At 41.9% G+C, this 16,873-nt stretch overlaps 1 protein-coding gene across 6 annotated transcripts in view; it reads right to left on the bottom strand.

The window, feature by feature from the left end:
• The window catches only part of LOC120794469 (zinc finger MIZ domain-containing protein 1-like), a 112,824-nt gene that overhangs the window by 13,391 nt on the left and 82,560 nt on the right, over nt 1–16,873 (bottom strand). For 3 of the 6 annotated variants that reach the window (XM_040135571.1, XM_040135572.1, XM_040135574.1), the window contains exon 5: nt 15,111–15,216. In XM_040135571.1, coding sequence (XP_039991505.1) covers nt 15,111–15,216 — 106 coding nt within the window. Of the gene's footprint in view, nt 1–5,074; nt 5,111–9,141; nt 9,232–15,110; nt 15,217–16,873 lie in introns of those variants that run through there. The other 3 variants (XM_040135569.1, XM_040135570.1, XM_040135573.1) reach the window with 2 other exon arrangements.

Here is a 16,873-nt window from a genome sequence, read left to right as displayed (position 1 = left end):
GGAATGTAAACACAGTTACAGTTACAGTTACCATAGGCTAGTTAACAATACACTGTATCTGTCTACTGGTGTGGTGGTGATAAATCAAAATGCGGGTCTTGGGTATCTATAATAAGACTCCTGTTATTCCCTTTCGTCAAGTATAAATCCATTTTACCAAAGGAATGGTCCCTGTCAAAACTGACAGCATGTTCTGTTGGACATCTTCAGTTTTCAATACTTTGAGCACCACAAATAAAATTGTATTCAACTCCACTGTATTGTGGTGGAGGCAGAAGTCAAATAAATGTTTGTTTTTTTTTTGTAACCTGGGCGAGCTGACCCTTCAACACAGATGTACGGCAAATGTAACCTAACCATGGTGAATACCTGGTGCTGCGAGAACCGCCTGGATGAAATGGTAACCTTCAAAACATGACACAAATTGCTACCATTAAAAAAGCCACTTCCTTTCACTTTCCTCTTCTCTTCGTCTTTCTCCTGTTCTCCCTCTCTCTTTCCCTCCGTTTACTGGCAGGGGACTGTGCGGGAGGCAGCAGGTAAGGCAGATGCCAAGAGCTCCTATGATCCCTGTCACTCCCCCTGCCCCCTTGTCCCGTCCCTCCCTCCCTCTCTGCTCTGTATCTAATAGACACCTGCTCCCTTGTCAACTATGGACTCCCACCTGGCATCGTCCCACATGGCTTGGTCACTAACATCCACACAATCATACAGTACACATCCTGTCATCACACCACACTCACAGTATCAGCAGTACTTCCTCACTTATTCCCATACGAACTGTAACAACGGAGTCCTGTTTTTGCTGTTAACCTGTCGGAAAGAGTGATGACCCCCGAACCGCTTGTTTGGAGAAATTTAGCCAGAAGGGCTGAAAGGAGAACAAAGACCACGAGCAAACTAACAAGAAAGGCTCTAGCGGGCTGCGCTATTCACATTCTGTTCCTCCCTCCCTCCCTCTTCTCTCTCTCTCTCTCTCTCTTTCTCTGCCCGGAAAGGTTTGAATGGACACAAGCCTCCTGCAGGCCAAAGTCAATTAAAATAAGAGACAGTGTGAGGAGCCCTAGTATCCCTGGTTACTGTAAGCACCTAAGAGGCCATGCAAAACAGCCATGTTTAGTTTTAGCCAAAGAATTCCACACTTATGTAGGCCTCCCAGAACTGTAAAATACCGGGATATACCTCAAGATATAATATAAAGCTATACGAATAACTGGTTGCTATGACATTGCTTACAAAGGCCCAGCTGGTGCCAAACTATCCTGTATAAACTACCGGCTGGATTGTAAATCATCTCCCACTCTGCCTCGCGGCTCTCAGTCACCACAGTCACCACAGAGCCACGGATGCCCACCTGGCAGCCATCAAACCTCTCTTTGTCCTCACACAGATGCCACAGATTATTCACCGATGCCAATTTGATAATGAAATGGAAGCGACTCGTCCATCATGTAGCCTTTCTCACCGAAAAGAAGCAGGCATTACAGGTTATGGACCTGCCAACACATGACAGGCCAGAATTGTGCTACTTGTTCACCCGTAGAGGATTAATGAGGTCGAAGCTCACAGGTGTGTCACCTTAAACACATGGTAGACATTGTACCTCCCTGGTCACCCCTCTCAACTCTCCAACACCTTGGCATGAAAGTAAAGTGCGAATCGAGTGTTGTAAAAATTAAGTCTGTAAACTCACTTCATTAGCTCAGTTACTCGGACTTTAAAGTTGGGTGAGTCATTTCATGACATATTTCAGGGTGAGGGATGTTTCCACAAAGCTGATGAAGTGGGAAGGATGTGTGAAGTGGGAACATGTGAATGTCATGGCTGCCATGTGGCATCTAAATCTGACATATTTCCCCTGTTATCGCTTGAATATATGCAGTTGAGCAGATACGTCATTGACTGAAATGCATCTTTAGTTGAAAGACAAATACAAAAAAAATGAAAGTGAGTATTTAGCAGTGGAAAATTGGCCGCATACTGTGGATTGAAAACATTAGTGCTAACAGTTATAAAAGAGCCAGTCTATCTAGGCCAGACAACTGCCTCCTGTCTGCACCTCATCTTTGTCTGCTGCTTTTTCTTCTCGCATTATTTTCCCTGCTCCCCTCTCTCTGGGAAGTCAGTGATGTTGGAGTCTTGTCAATGAGTACTTAGCCCTGTTGCCTCATGGGGAGCCAGACTTGCTGGCTAGGTTTTATGGCCCATTTCAGAGTTGCCCCAGCTTAAATACAGCCTCCTGCTGGCCACATGGCCACAATGTCGTGCCATGTCCATCCAGCAGGGAGAAGGGGGGCCCGGTTGGACTCGTGCCAAAAAGGTTTTACTGAGGCCACAAGCATATGTGGCCATGCGGAGGCAAGTGGCACAAGGAAAAAAAGAAAATGCTATGAATTTGGTGTTTCTGGGTTGTTGTTTCGACATCCTGAACCTTTAAACACTGTATTACTGAAAGATAGAAAAGCTGTCCCTAATTCCTCTTAACTTCCCACGTCATAATGACTTAAGTATTTAAAACATCCAGCGAACCACTTTGTGATGCAAATTTCTATGTATAAAAACATAAAAATGCAGTATTTCTGAATAAAAATCAAAAATGTCAAAGATAAGACATTTATCCTCAAATAAAATCTGTGTCCCTAGATTCCAGATAAAGATAATGCTGTATATCATTAAAGAAATCCGCTTGGCACTAACTAAATACCAGCTGGAACAAGATACAATAAATGCCACAATCTCAAGATGATTTAGTCAGCTCTCATCACTCTGACTGTCATTTCTTGGTCATGGTTACACAGGAACCAACCTTTTGCCTAAGCAGGCCAGCGTTTTAAAAGATAATCTCTCTTGGCAGAGGCAACAAATCTCTTCATTAAAAACAGGGCATGCCATTCAGTGTCCCTGTAAAGCACGGAGGTGGAAATCTATAGCATCTCACCCCCCCGGTGAGGTTTAATTCCTTGTGCATTAAAGCCAAACATCTCCCCCGACCAACATTCAATCTGCTATTGTATGTTGCTCCCTGCTACAGTAAGCTGATTGGGAGCAAAACTCCTTCCAAACCTACATCTTTATGTCTTAATTCAGGAGCTGACATGTGGCAACACTTTGTCTGAGGTTCTTTTCCTACCATGTCAGGCAGCCACGCATTCATTAATTTTTGTACTTTATAAAAAATAAACCGGCAGACTTGATAAACTTGCTTGAGTTGTGTCATTCATCGCAAACTCAGAGTCACATAATCGCCGTGTAGAAATGCACTTTAAGCGCCGCTTGACCTGAAAAGTCTGTATTACCGTATAGTGGTAATGCAACTAGACTTAATGCAGACCTGACGTTCATTCTGATGTTTTATTCTTTTGTCTCTTTTGGTACCTTTAATTCCATATGATTACTTTTTCCTGTTTTATTGTTTTATGCTGTCTTTTCTTAAGGTTTTACATACTAAGTGCTACATAAATAATGTATATGATTATTTTTACTCACTAAAACCGAGCTGAAACATGCAAAAAAAAAACAGGTATAGCTCTTTATGGAGGGGGAATCATCTTTATTGATAAATACAAAGTAAAGCAAAATCTTTTACCCTGGATAAGAGAAATAAGTACAAAACCTCTGAATTTAGATGGTCTAAAGGATGACCCTCTATTGAGGTTCCTGAGGGTCTGCCAGCTGCTCTGTGAGGCCAACTGCACCGGCACAGATCGTGTTTTTAACCGTAGTGTACACTTCTGCAACCAGATTATCAGATGAGCAGACCTGCAAAGAAGCGGCTTATGGAAGCCAGACTGTTTCCCCGAGCAACAGGCTGCTATTAATAAAGGCCCAGCCTTAAGCCCTTGTCTACAATGATACTAATTAGGCACAGAGCAGATGTGCCCAGACTAGTGCCCACCTCGGGGTGCTGGGCAGGGCCGGCAGTGTCATGGTGGCATACGCTGGTGGCTGATTCACCTGTGACCTTTTCACAGTGGGCCTGGCGTCAAAGACTCCCTTTAGAAGTACAGTAGAAACAGACACTGGAGGAGCCTAGGTCGGGTCCCGGCACCCCTCTAGGCTCATTAGAGTCATCCATATGTGCAACAGATCAGGATTTGAGTACAAGTCTCCTTGTGATAAAAACTCGGGCCAAACTTTATTCACTTCTTTGAGCAAGCCGAGATCATTCTTATACTGAACATTTCTGTGCATACAGTATGTGTGGCCTGAGGGCAGATTTCATAAAACTATTTATATTTTGCAGATAATGTGGATGTTTTCATTTCCACGTACTCATATCATTGCTTCAAACTGGATTTCTATTAAGGTTTTCAAAATTTTTAAATCTATTTTATACTGCATATAATATATTTCACACTGTAAGTGTCTTTTTGAAAGGTTTTTTTTTTTTTAAATTATTTTATTTTATACATTCTTATTGTCTAAGTTAAGTTGCTGGGGTTTTTTCCATATACAAATAACATTAAAATCTACAGTATGTCATATACACACAGCATTTAATATTCCATATTTTGTTTTGCCATTAAAATGGCAAAGTACTGAAACTTTTACTGACACTTGCGTGTGTTTACTGTAAATAACAAGCAATTTTCTCTACTCTCAACTATGCTTGTTGTCCCAGTTTCCTTACAGCGATTATTAAAGTTTCATCACATTATTCTAACTCTGATACAAGCTTTGTGCAGAACTCTTACTAACTGCTGTTTCACAGAAATGAAAAAGTGAGGGTGTATTTAACATGCAAGTCACCAAGAGGAACAAGGTATAAACTTAGATTTATAATGCCGTCGATGAACAGCCGAGAACATCAGTGTGAAATATGACCGCAGGCAGGATGATAAAACAACATGTGTGACATGCTTCATACTGTAAAACTCAAACAGACAACACAACAGCAGCCATGTAGCTTTTCTAAATGACGAACCAAAAAGCACATCTGATTGCATTCCACGTACAGTATGTCGACACAGTTCAGTGTGAGGACATAATGTAAGGACTGTGATGAGGATGGTTGGTTGGATTCAGCCAGTGTTTATGAGTTTCCTGTGCAGCACTTCAACACACAGAAAAGTACCTGAGTCAGACTGACACCTCCTGCAGCAGCTGGTTTCTGTAGGGTTCAAATTTTACATTTTACTGTACTTTACAAACATTTTCTAAGATATTCAGTGAATGACAACAGACATTTGATTAGAACTTGCTTCGCTGTCCAAACAAACTTATGAGGTGACTGGATGGTTGAGAACTATATCTGGTTGTAATTCAGAGACTGCAAAAGAACAGAAGAGGATAAAATGACTGAACATACTATACTTGAAATAAACAAAATTATGGATATAATGGAATTGATACAAAAAACGTTTTTTTAAATAGTTTTACTGTGCCATGATAGGAGGTTCAGGCAGCTTAAAGATTGCCGATCAGTGCTAATGAAATACAGTTATTTCCAGCACATTGTGGCATTCCTGCTACGAATGTTAAAGTGTTAAACTCTTATTATTATTCATTGTTTTCTGTGATGGCTGTAGGATTTCCTGCTGATCAATGGGCCTGCTCTTTTTCACGACTGCTGCTCACACATGACTTGAACGAACACGTAGCTCTCTATCCGAGCAGTAAACAAGGCTTGATCATAGTACTATGATGGAGAATGATGTGTAAGTAGGTTTCAGCAGTTGCTCTTGCAGGTGCAGAAAGGTGTGTTTATGTGTGCAGTGTGGTTTGGTTTTTGTCTCGTCACCAGTTACAGAGGGGGAACCTCCCCCCTTCAAGCATCTTCTCACTGCTCTAAGACTGTCTGAACAACATATATACAAGATCGTTTAAGGCCTTTACTCCCTTTCCGCAGTAGGCAGCTCACCCTCAGAACAAGTGAGGCGCTTTCCGCCGCTCTACACTCTGACACCTCAGAGTCAACAGCTGACAGAAAAAACAAAAAACAAATCTATGATTACTTTTCACCTATGGGATTGATCATAAATTAAGATCATCAGAGCTCCCACTGAAGTCTGCTTTCGGTTGCTGTTGTTTGTTCTCTTGAGGACTTACATCTAGAAAAACAAGCAGGCGGAGGCCCCATTTGATGTGAGGAGAAAAATCCACCTACGGTTACACCTGGCATTTCAGTACAATTTTGAAAGTCGGATTTTCAAAATTTTCAGAGATCACATTGCACTTTTTGTGACTAATTGGTACGACTACTCTATGGCTGCGAAGCACGCTGTTTTTCCTTCACCAAAGCTTCCACACTTTCACCAAATGTCACTGGATTTTCATACAAACTTCCAGTGAGGCAGGCTATTTGATGTTCATTAAAAATAGCATTACTCAGGGTTCACTGATGCTGTTCCTGACCCCCCCCCCATTACCATACTGTAATGCATTTTAAGACCATATCTGTCAGTTTTCAGACCAGATTCAGTCTCAAGGTATCTATATAACTGGCTATATTCCTTTTTTGGCTTTTACACTATGTGTACAAAGACTGTCCTTGATTACTATCTCAATTTAAAAGCTGATCTTTGCAGGATTCAGTATCAAATGTGCGGATTTGACCGGATGATCACGATATTACAAGAGGTGTAAACAAACAGTATGCTGTTATTACTGGATAACTGGCTGGATATCCTTCCATTAAAGCCACATGAAAAGAGTCTGCATCCTCTGCAAGTAAACAAATTGCATCATCTGTTCCTGCATGCCAATGGCTGTTATTTTGGGTTGGGACTTTATGAAAAAAAGAAAAATACAGAGAACAAGAGATTCATTGAAGATGACAAAACAACAGTAATGAATAGTCGGGACTGTGGACTACTCTACAACAAGCCAGACAACTCTTTACCAACACCGCCTGTTGCAAAACCTCTCCCGTGTTAGCATGCTGGGAGCTGTCCCAAAGACACATTTTAGGGAAAAACTAATAACTGAGTAATTGCCAAAACCAGGACTTTACTGTACAGCTAAACAAAACCCTTCCTAGTGGAGAGAAAGCAAAGCGAATAATAATAAGGAAGCCAACATGCCAGAAAACAATCCTCAAGTGAGGTCAGTAGGAGAAATAATGACACCAACTGAGTTTCTGTCTTAATACAAACTCATTCATTAAAGGAATACTCCACCCAAAATCTTTTGCTTGGAGGGTGGCTCTGAAAAGTTTGTAGTTTGTTCCTTTGCTGTAGTAAACTTGGATTCAATAGTGACTCACAGCCACATAGTAATAAATTGTCGACATTAATCAAAATGTATAAAAAACAAAAACAAACATCAAAAAAAGCATAATTCACTTCCCCGTCTTTGGTCTTTATGGTCAGTATGGTCTACCAACGGGTGCTTGGGTGCTGGTGAAAGAGTGGCACAAAAGTAGTTTATATAGCTATAAAGTGCAGAACCTATGAGTGTTGCAAACATACCGAGCAGATGGATCAACACTTGAGAAGTGGTGCAGGAGAGGTTTGAGGTGTTTCTGTGGACGTTTGGATGCCTTTTTTTTTTTTTTTTTTTTTTTTGCAATCCATCGTAACTGCTGTGAATGATAGAGCAAGCTACAAACCCTTCAGAGCCACCTTTCAAGCATACAGACACCTAGTAATTGGGAGGCAAAAAGATAAAACTTTTGGTAGTAGTATTCAGAATAAACAGAAAAAAAAAACAGGTGTTTGCTAGCATCTCAATGCAGTCACAATGTTTCAAATTGAAATCTGTTGCTCTTGTTTAAGAAACTCAGCATAAGACACAAGTGGACCGTGAGAAACACAGAATCACTGAACTGAAACCCGTGAATTCCTACATAGGGGAAAATCTGTGCGTGTCTCTGCAGTGAGCCTGGCTTTTTGTGCTGTGTGGCACTAAGGGGAGTGGGTGTGATAAACTGCCAAGAGTCTCACGGAAAACACCGCCTCAAGTAGGTCACTGCGACTCAGAGAGATAATCAAGGCCATTTTGACCCCTTCTGTGTGAGTTGTAACTGGGTCAAATGCAGCAGTCAGCTGTTGCAACTCTATCAGGCAGGGCGCTGCAAGGCACTCATCATACTGTCAAACCCCATTCCGTTAGTTTAAGATGTGGCAGGGTGCCTGCTTGCACCCACCAATGAAGGAATCAACCCTCTATCTGCCCCCCTCCAGGGATGAAATAATATGAAGCTCCTCTCAGCGGTAGCAGCAGCAGCAGCAGCAGCAGCAGCAGATCTTCCCTCTTGTCACTGAATACACCCCCTGCAAACACAACCCTCTTTAACTGTTGTCTCCTCCTTTTGACAGCTCACAGCTTCGCAGCTCTGTCCTATTCACAGTGGCATAGACTCCCCCTCCGTCCCCCCTCCATGTCTAAAATGCCACCCGCATTTCAACCGGACTAACTCCAACAATGTCCCTGCTTATTGCTCACTCTTCACTCCAAAGAAAAAGGGGGACTCATGTGTCTAGAAACACTTTTGAGCATGAATCTGCAACAGCAGAACAAAGGCGATACAGGGCAGCCTTAATCTCTGCACTACTGAAACCAGCAGCGATTTTAAAGCTCTTTCTCTGTGTCTCTCTATCCCTCCCACCTTCCTCTTTTCTCTCTAGCATTCTTCCTCTCCCTCCCCTCCCTCCCTCTTCCCCCTTGTTTCCATCGGTGTCTCAGGGCACCAGCTTCTCTTCGTTTTCCTCTCCTCTCTCCCTGCGTGTCCAGTGACTGACTGCACAATACACATCAATTATTCATGGCTGCTCTCTCTGTTTCGCAGGCAAAACCAATCACAGATGGAGTCATTGCTAATGGGCTCCTGCTGTACTTGCCACCGGCTTCTTTGCACTCAAGCAACAAATACCCCAGAGACAATGAGAGGGAAAACAGGGATAAGCTCTAAAAAAAAAAAAAAAAAAGAAAAAGAGAAAAGAAAAAAAAAAGAAAAAAGGAAACTTAATGCAGCACCCACAGCCATGAGGAGAAGAGGACACGCGTTTGTGGTCAGAGAAGAAGAAAGGTATGTATTGTCACAAATAATTTAGCAAAATTAGGAGCCGGCTTCTGCAGCAGTAAAGGGTTAAAGACAGAGGGGGGGGGGCACAGAGAGAGAGAGAGAGAGAGAGAGAGAGAGATGGGGTGAGAGGACAGGCAGAGAGGGAGAGAGACACGACCAAATGCTTATCTCCTCACCTCGGATGTATGCAGCTGTTATTGATGTATCTTCTTTTTCTGTCTAGTGATCCATTGCTTGCTCTCCCAATACACACATCACACAGAAGCAGCCACAGCCACTTCGCCAGAAGGGAGAGAGGGAGGGGAGGGAGGGGAGGAGGGGAGGGGAGGAGAGGAAAAAAAAAAAAATGCAGGCAGCTCACATTTCAAACTTGCAAAGGGGGGTGGTGCCTAATGTGCTAGACAGCCTGTATCTTGGCCTCGGTCCAGAGCAATGAGTAAAAGAAGCCTCAATCAATTCATTTAAAGCAACATTTGTTATGTTATGCACCGCAAGTCCTGCAGAAAAGTGGCGACAGAAACGGTTCAGGTGGGTACATTAAGCAGTGATTTCAGCACCCAAACCTTGTCTTTGCATACAGTCGACTTAATCCATCAAACTAGTCATTGTAATTAAGGGGCATGGAGGACGAGGAGGGGAAGGGAGGAGGGAGGAGGAGGCTTGGTATTGTGGCTTCCTGATGCGCAGGGTGTTGGAATCGGAGAGGGAGGGGCCAATTAGACCACGTTTGTCTGTCAGCACACGCGAGCCCAAGTAAGCTTTTGGATAAATAATTACACACCTATAAAACATGTAAACTGAGAGTAGACACACCACCTGAGGCATTCTGGAGCATCTATTTGTTGTCTGCAAATAAAAATACTTGCACTCACCAGCAGCGAGTCAATTCAGGTGTTAAATTAGTGCAGCTCATCTGCGGCTAAAATACAATAATAAGCATTTAATTAGAGGCATAAGGTACAATGAAAATTAATTTTAACATGCAAGCATCCGATTTTGTTGAGCCATATGGAAGTAGCTGAAGATGCCACCAGTCACTTCTGCTGCCACACACATAATAAGTGCCATAACTAAGGGAGGCAGGTCAGACTGACAAGCTGAAAAGCTCTTATCTCTCCCCTCTCCTGTCCGTATTTGTTCCCCTGGTATTTACTATCAGCTGAGTGCACGGTGGGTGACTTTCTGCCCTGCACCCCTACTGCAAGTTAACACATCAGTCATGGCTGGCTGGAAGACTTCACATACAGCGATCATATGGTGTAAAACAGAGAAATTGCCCAAAGTGGACACAGTGTAGATTTCTATCTTCTTTGACAGTCATATCTTTCTAAGAATCGGGTGTACATACTTCCACATAGTAAGCCTTCAACCTTATAAACTATGGTGTGTAAAGTGGTGGGTCCAACTTTAGAAACTCATGCTGTGCAGCCGGGCTTTTTTCAAATCCGCGTAAATGCATTTTATATTCTAGAGTTCAAGAGAAAAAGTTTTTTCTATAAAAATCATATCCATAAAATAAATAAAGTTGAGACAGTTGATGGAGTGAAGGCTCACTCGCTCCATCTACTCTCAGTTGTTTGACACCACTTGAGGGACCATGGCTCATCACCTCATTACTCTCTGAAATTACACTTCCAATTCTGTCTTAATTCTGCGTTTAAATCTGATTAAGTAATGCTTGTTTATTTCTTAAATACAGTCTTCAGTTTAATCCAACTGCTGCTGACGGTCACACAAGGGTTTAGGCCACCAACAATGTTTTTAGACTCTGTGTTATTCTCCATTTAGGAAAAGCCACAGCTAAACTATATGTTGAAGTGCACCAAGAGAAGAGACAAAACATTTTGGTGTGGAAACATCTGGGAAGAGAAATTACAGCCCTGCAGGCCTATATGTGTGTGTGTGTGTGCGTGTGTGTGCTTGCGTGCATATATGAACCTCCGTATTGTGTGTAGAATCTGAGACCTTTCCACAGCTCAGTGGCAACATGGCTGACCAAGCCACACTTCAGTGGAAGGTAGAGACTGCTGTATGATCGGCACTTCAGGGTACAGTTTAGAGGAAATTTACATTACACTTGCATTCAAGCATAGTAAAGAATTCTACTACTTCAATATTATGGATAAAAGCTTTACAGCACACTTCTGTTCATCGTGTTCATCTTAACCTTAACCGTCTTTTTTTTTTTTCTTTGAAATAGGTACAAATTTCTGCAATTTACTGGCCTCGAGAATCACCATTAAAAAAAAAAAAAAATCAATATCTTGAAAGAAGTTATATTATAAGCTTTGAGATAATGCTCCTCTTTCGATTTAACTGAAGAAAGTCATTCAGCTGTTCAATTGCATTTGACACAAAATTAATTTTCCCACGTAGATTGTAGATTTAGTAGATTTGACGTGGCCAACCCTTATGATGGATATTCTGGATAGATTTTTGGATTTTTATACCGTGAAGCAGGTGGTCATGCTTCCTAATCCTTATCTACAACTGCAAACAAACACAACATCCCCTCCTACGCAGGCTTATGCCTCTTCATGCTTGAACTAGTTGGAAAACTGAGAAACCACCGTCTGAAATCTCATCATAAAACTCCCACTGTCAAAGCAACTAAACACGATGAAACAAAGCACAAAAGCTCTGTTGCTTAAATATTTTTACCGCGCTGACACTGTTAACTACCACCCACAATGTCTGCGGATCAAACTTGAAAACGGTCCTGTGTGCGTAAAACGAGTGATGGGCCGGCCCGGGTTGACAGAGTGAGAGCTGAAGCCCAACTGCCGTAATTATGTGCTGAATAGCTGGTTTACCAGGCATTCGTTACACGAGAGAATGAACGGCTGGAGGAGCTGAAAAACTAAGACTGCCTGGCTGCCCCCCCCCCCCCCTTTTATAAGTTGGTGCCTCCTTTCACTCTTTAGAGCTGAGGAATTCCAAGAGCTTGCTGAAGCGCAAACAATTGGGAATGTGCCACCCTGACCCTCTTGGAGGAAAAATCGTGATTAAGCGTTTTGTCGACGCTCTCGAACCTGACTGAACCACTACTTTTATGCAGGAGGGTTGTGAAACTGATGAAATAGGCCTAACAGGGGTTGTAGTATACCCTGTTATATAGGGGAGAGAGAGAGAGAGAGAGAGAGAGAGAGAGAGGGAGAGAGAGAGAGGGAGAGAGAGAGAGAGAGAGAGAGAGAGAGAGAGAGAGAGAGGGGAGGCCCTGATGAGTTTCTCCACACTGAGCGAGTGATCTCCCTGCTTTGATGTCGCCACGGCTCTACGTGCATGGCTTTGCCCTGTGGTAACACAGTCCGAGTAATCACAGATTAATAGAGCAGGCTAATCTCATTCACAAAGAGGTCACTACTAACAGACAGACGCCCCTCCCCCAGTTCTGCCTGGGCATTGTGGGCCGCTTGCAAAAAGGCAAAGAGGACGACAACGGGCCAATCATCCTGAGTTCATTGATTAAAGAGATCAGTGGTACAATTCAATAAATCACACTGTGTTAAGAGTTTTCCATCTCCAGTCTGCTGGAGAGGCATTTCATATACAACATCATTAGTATACAACGAACATTATCTAAGCCTCTAAACTGCTCACTTTGCTGAAATTCAGATACATAACCTAACTGATAAAATCAATAGGAGGTAATAATGAAGTTTTCCTCCGGCGAGAAGACACGTTATACTGGTATCATTAGGATCAAGGTCTATTTCTTTGGATTTTTCCCTTATAAGCTTTTTCTAACAAAAAAAAGTAAAAACTAATACGTTAAACTGTTGGAAGCATTTCATGATGAATCGATGTGTCAAAGCTACAACCTGTTTCAGCTGTAAGTTGACTGTGAACATTGATTTCCTGCTGCTGAAATCAGCTCTGCCCTCCCCTCAGCGCAATTTCCTCCTCAATTTTCTCCCATGTTCAGGAGAGGAATTTAGATGACATAACAGAAATGTAATAGCTCCACCACGCCGTGTGTCAGAGCCAAGACAAGTTAGGCCTGGTCAAAACGGGACACCAGATCTGATTTACTTATTAGCGCTCATCCATTGACCTGATGTCCTTTGTGGCAGACAGCCCCGCTCACAACCACCAGAGATCTGCCCCCCCCCTACTTTAAACCTCGATTTTCAGAGCAGATTACAAGATGCATGACATGACTGAGTGGGCCAGTGGTTATGAGAGTAAGACTTGGCTTCAAATGCTCCATGGACACTTTTTCTGCTTTGAAAACTCCCAGGGTTTGGCCTACACAAGCCCCTTTGTTAGCAGAGATAAGGAACAACTGTAAGGTGGAACAGTTTCTTTCTGTCTTTACCTAGAACGGTAAAAAGCTTGTTATGCAACGAATGGTGGACTATCATACTGTATTCATGGCAAAGCTGGGAATTTGAAAAGGACTTTCAGCTCTGGGCAGAAACATCAGCATGAATCACATTCAGAAAAAAACGTGAGATTTGGCTAAATGAAGTATCAATAAAATCACGTTATGCAGAGGACTCTGTATTCAATTAAACATGAAATTCACCTCCTCCCATGTCCTCTCTACACAGATCCCATCTAGCTTCTCAGATTTGTTTTTTGGCCTCTTTCAGCCTTTCAAAAGTCTCCTCGGTGTGAACGTTAGACACTGGTGCTGGATGGCTGACCTGCTGCCGCCATGCTGGCCCCATCATGTGACTCACTCCCTACCCCGTCACCCGGCAACGGCCCCGCTGGATGTCAGGGAGCGGGTCCTGCCCCCGGGGCCCTGTGGGAGTGTTGTTTAAGAGCCATCTCCCTTGGCTGCCAGAGAGGGCTTTCGCTCCACTCAACGACCTCCTCGACTTGGGCCTCCATTCTAAAGAGCTTCTGGGAGCTTTGCTGGAGAATGTCTCCGCAGTGGTTTCCACTGCACTGGATCTTTCTCTTTACAGGTCTCTCCTCTAAAAATATTTATTCATATACAGGTACATAATTGTCCATGAAATGCACTTTGGAATGCTGCCTAGACTCAAGTACTTGCCGCTTTCTAAATGACTACTGTTGCAGGAAATTATTTAGACAGAGAATCAATTGGCAATCTTATCTAAGCTCATAAAGTAAGGCCTGAGATTTGATTTAGGATTAAGTAGAATTAGAACATTTGGCGGTGTAAATTAATTGCAGGCGGAGAATGATTCCCCTCCTGTGGCTGACACAAGAGTGACATGGCATGATTTGAAGCCTCATACAACCACATATAAAACCACGAACTGCATAAATCAGAAAAGGCAAACACAAGTGAAAATTCAAACAATATGTGTCTCTGACTTTCATGTCCTGGTCGACCTAAGACGGCTCAGTGGAGCGGCCGAGCACGCAAAAACAATTACACAACCCTGTTTTCCTCCTAACCCAAGACAGGAGGAAGCCACAAATCAAAAACTGTAAAAGAGCACAAAATATTCCTGTTATCTTCCGAGCTGCTGACAAGCCTATACATCTTCATTCCCGTCGTGCTTCAGCATGCTTTCTCGCCAGCTTGATAACAACATTTAGCAGTCTACATCTGTCCCAATAATCTATCACTGCACCAAGATGACGGAGATGTATGAAAACACAAACTCATCATCACTGATACAGTAGTTTTTTCTCATGTGTGACAAATGGAATATTTTTCTGAATGCACTTTGTCTAAAATATAGATGCAGTTCTCCGTTTTGTGAACAAGTTTGGAAGTGAGATGTGATATGAAGGAGTGAAAGTTTATGCAGGTATTGGAAGGAAATGCTTAATGTTCAGGGAGGTTGAAAAAGGAAAAGGTATTTTGCATTGCTATTTTTGTTGAAAACCAAGAAATAATAGAGATGGTTTGACTTTTCATAAGAGAAATAAAATAATCTAAGGCCATCATTTGTCTCTTTTAATCTTTGCAAGAACCTAATAAGTAATCAAGTTAAAATGTTAGACATGAATTCAAACATGCCAGTGACCATTTGGCATACTTGAAATGCTGTCCATAACAGTTAGCTGTACTTCTCTGGAGTATAAGGATCTTCTACAGTCTAGAAGCACTGGGTGGCTATCGTGAAAAACTGCCAAATTGCAGACGGGAACTTTGAGCCCGGACAGGCCAGCACGGCCAGATGGCTTGAGACGGCGGTTGAGAAAACTCTGGTCTTACCTGCTGATTTTGGAGTGAACTTGTCCCTGTTGGCAGCGCACACGGCCAGGAGCCGATAGCCCAGGTCCAAGTCGAAGCCCTGCTGTGCTGCTACGCGGCTGACCACCTGAACATAATGACAGCATGTAGCACTCAGTGAGGACAGTGTCAGATATTCTATTGTGATGTGAGGATTATTCCTACTAATTTATGACACATTCTTTTTTAGTCAGATATGTTATTTTCTCGAAAACTTAAGCACATGTCTGACATCACATAAATGTTACGATACTGCAAGACGACATGCATTATAGGTCAATAAAAAAAAGACATTCAACATTGCGTTGCTGAATAAGGACATTACTGTAGGAAATGGTGCTTTAAGGATTTGTGAAAACCGCATTGACAAGATTTTTGGAAGTTTCATTTAACTCTGTTGTTATCTTGATTCTCTTAATTCCTAGAAAGAAGGTCACAAAAATACCAATTCCATTAACAGCTAAATAACAGTAATGAAAACTAGAAAGTGCTCACCTATTCCAAGGCTATTCCAAAAAACAAAACGTGTTTTTTTTGTTTCCCGAACAAAAAAAAATGATTACATTTTTAAATTTGCATCTCCATTTCACCATCTCAAACAAATAGCAAGAGTTAGAGGTCTCATGTCCAGGCAAGATTTAGAGAAGCTAATAGAAAGAATTCATCTCCAGCAGGGTGGATTATTGTAACGCTCTCGTCATCTTCCAAGGACCGCTAGACAACTTCAGCTCATGCAAAATGCTGCTGACAGAGTTCTAAGAAGAACTAGGAGAACTGAGCACATCACTCCAGTTCTTAAATCTTAACACTTGCTACCAGTTACCTGCGGAATAGGTTATAAAGTGCTGAGGCTAGTTTATAAATCCCTCTCTAATATGGGGCCAAAATACAATTCTGAGATCCTCGAAGGATATAAACCCGTAGGGCTCTTAGATCTTTAGGAGGCAGTCAGCTGGTAGAACCTCAAGTCAGAAACAAACAGAGTGAAGCCGCTTTTAGCTACAATGCTGCACACAGATGAAACCTACTTCCTGATGTAGTTAAATGTGCCCGAGCTCTAGCCAATTTCAAATCTGAATTAAAAACTCTGTTGTTTTCCTGCGCTTTTGACTGAATGATTTCTCTACTTGATTTTTATGTCCTTTGCTGCATGTGGGGCAACTTATAACTTATTACTGCATTGTAATTGTATTTCTCAACCACTGTTGTATTTGCATTTTCTTTTTTTTAATCAAATGTTATAATTTTTTATATCTCATTTTATTGTCTTATTTGTTTTTATTTATTATTGTTTTTTTTAATGTTGTTCTAATACTTTGCTTTTGTAAGGTTCTTTGAATTGCCTCTGGGTTTGATATGTCCTGTATATATAAAGCTACCTTGCCTTGCCTTCAAATACATGTAATGACAGACCATCATTGGATATAAGTGCTAGATTCTATTCATTCAAGTGCAGAAGTCTAGAAAACTGTTAATTTTTCAATTTTAGAAAATCATTTTTAAAAATTCACAGATCCGCATCAAAAGCTCATGAGTTCTTTTTATCCCATCGCTAAATTTTTCACCAAATTTCATTAAAATTTGGGATCTTGTTTTTGAGTTATCTTGCAAACTAACAAGCGGTAATAAAAATAAAAAATAAAACAGGAATGGATACATAATCTCCCTGACCAGAAATGCTAATATCATTCTGAAAAGGGTTTTGAATTCTAATTTGGAAAGATATTTAATCGCATCTATAGAAT

This window comes from Xiphias gladius, chromosome 9 (genome assembly GCF_016859285.1).
Source record: "Xiphias gladius isolate SHS-SW01 ecotype Sanya breed wild chromosome 9, ASM1685928v1, whole genome shotgun sequence".
Classification (NCBI taxonomy): Eukaryota; Metazoa; Chordata; class Actinopteri; order Istiophoriformes; family Xiphiidae; genus Xiphias; species Xiphias gladius.
The sequence above is the reverse complement of the archived record's forward strand: the minus strand, read 5'-3'. Positions and strand labels throughout refer to the sequence as shown.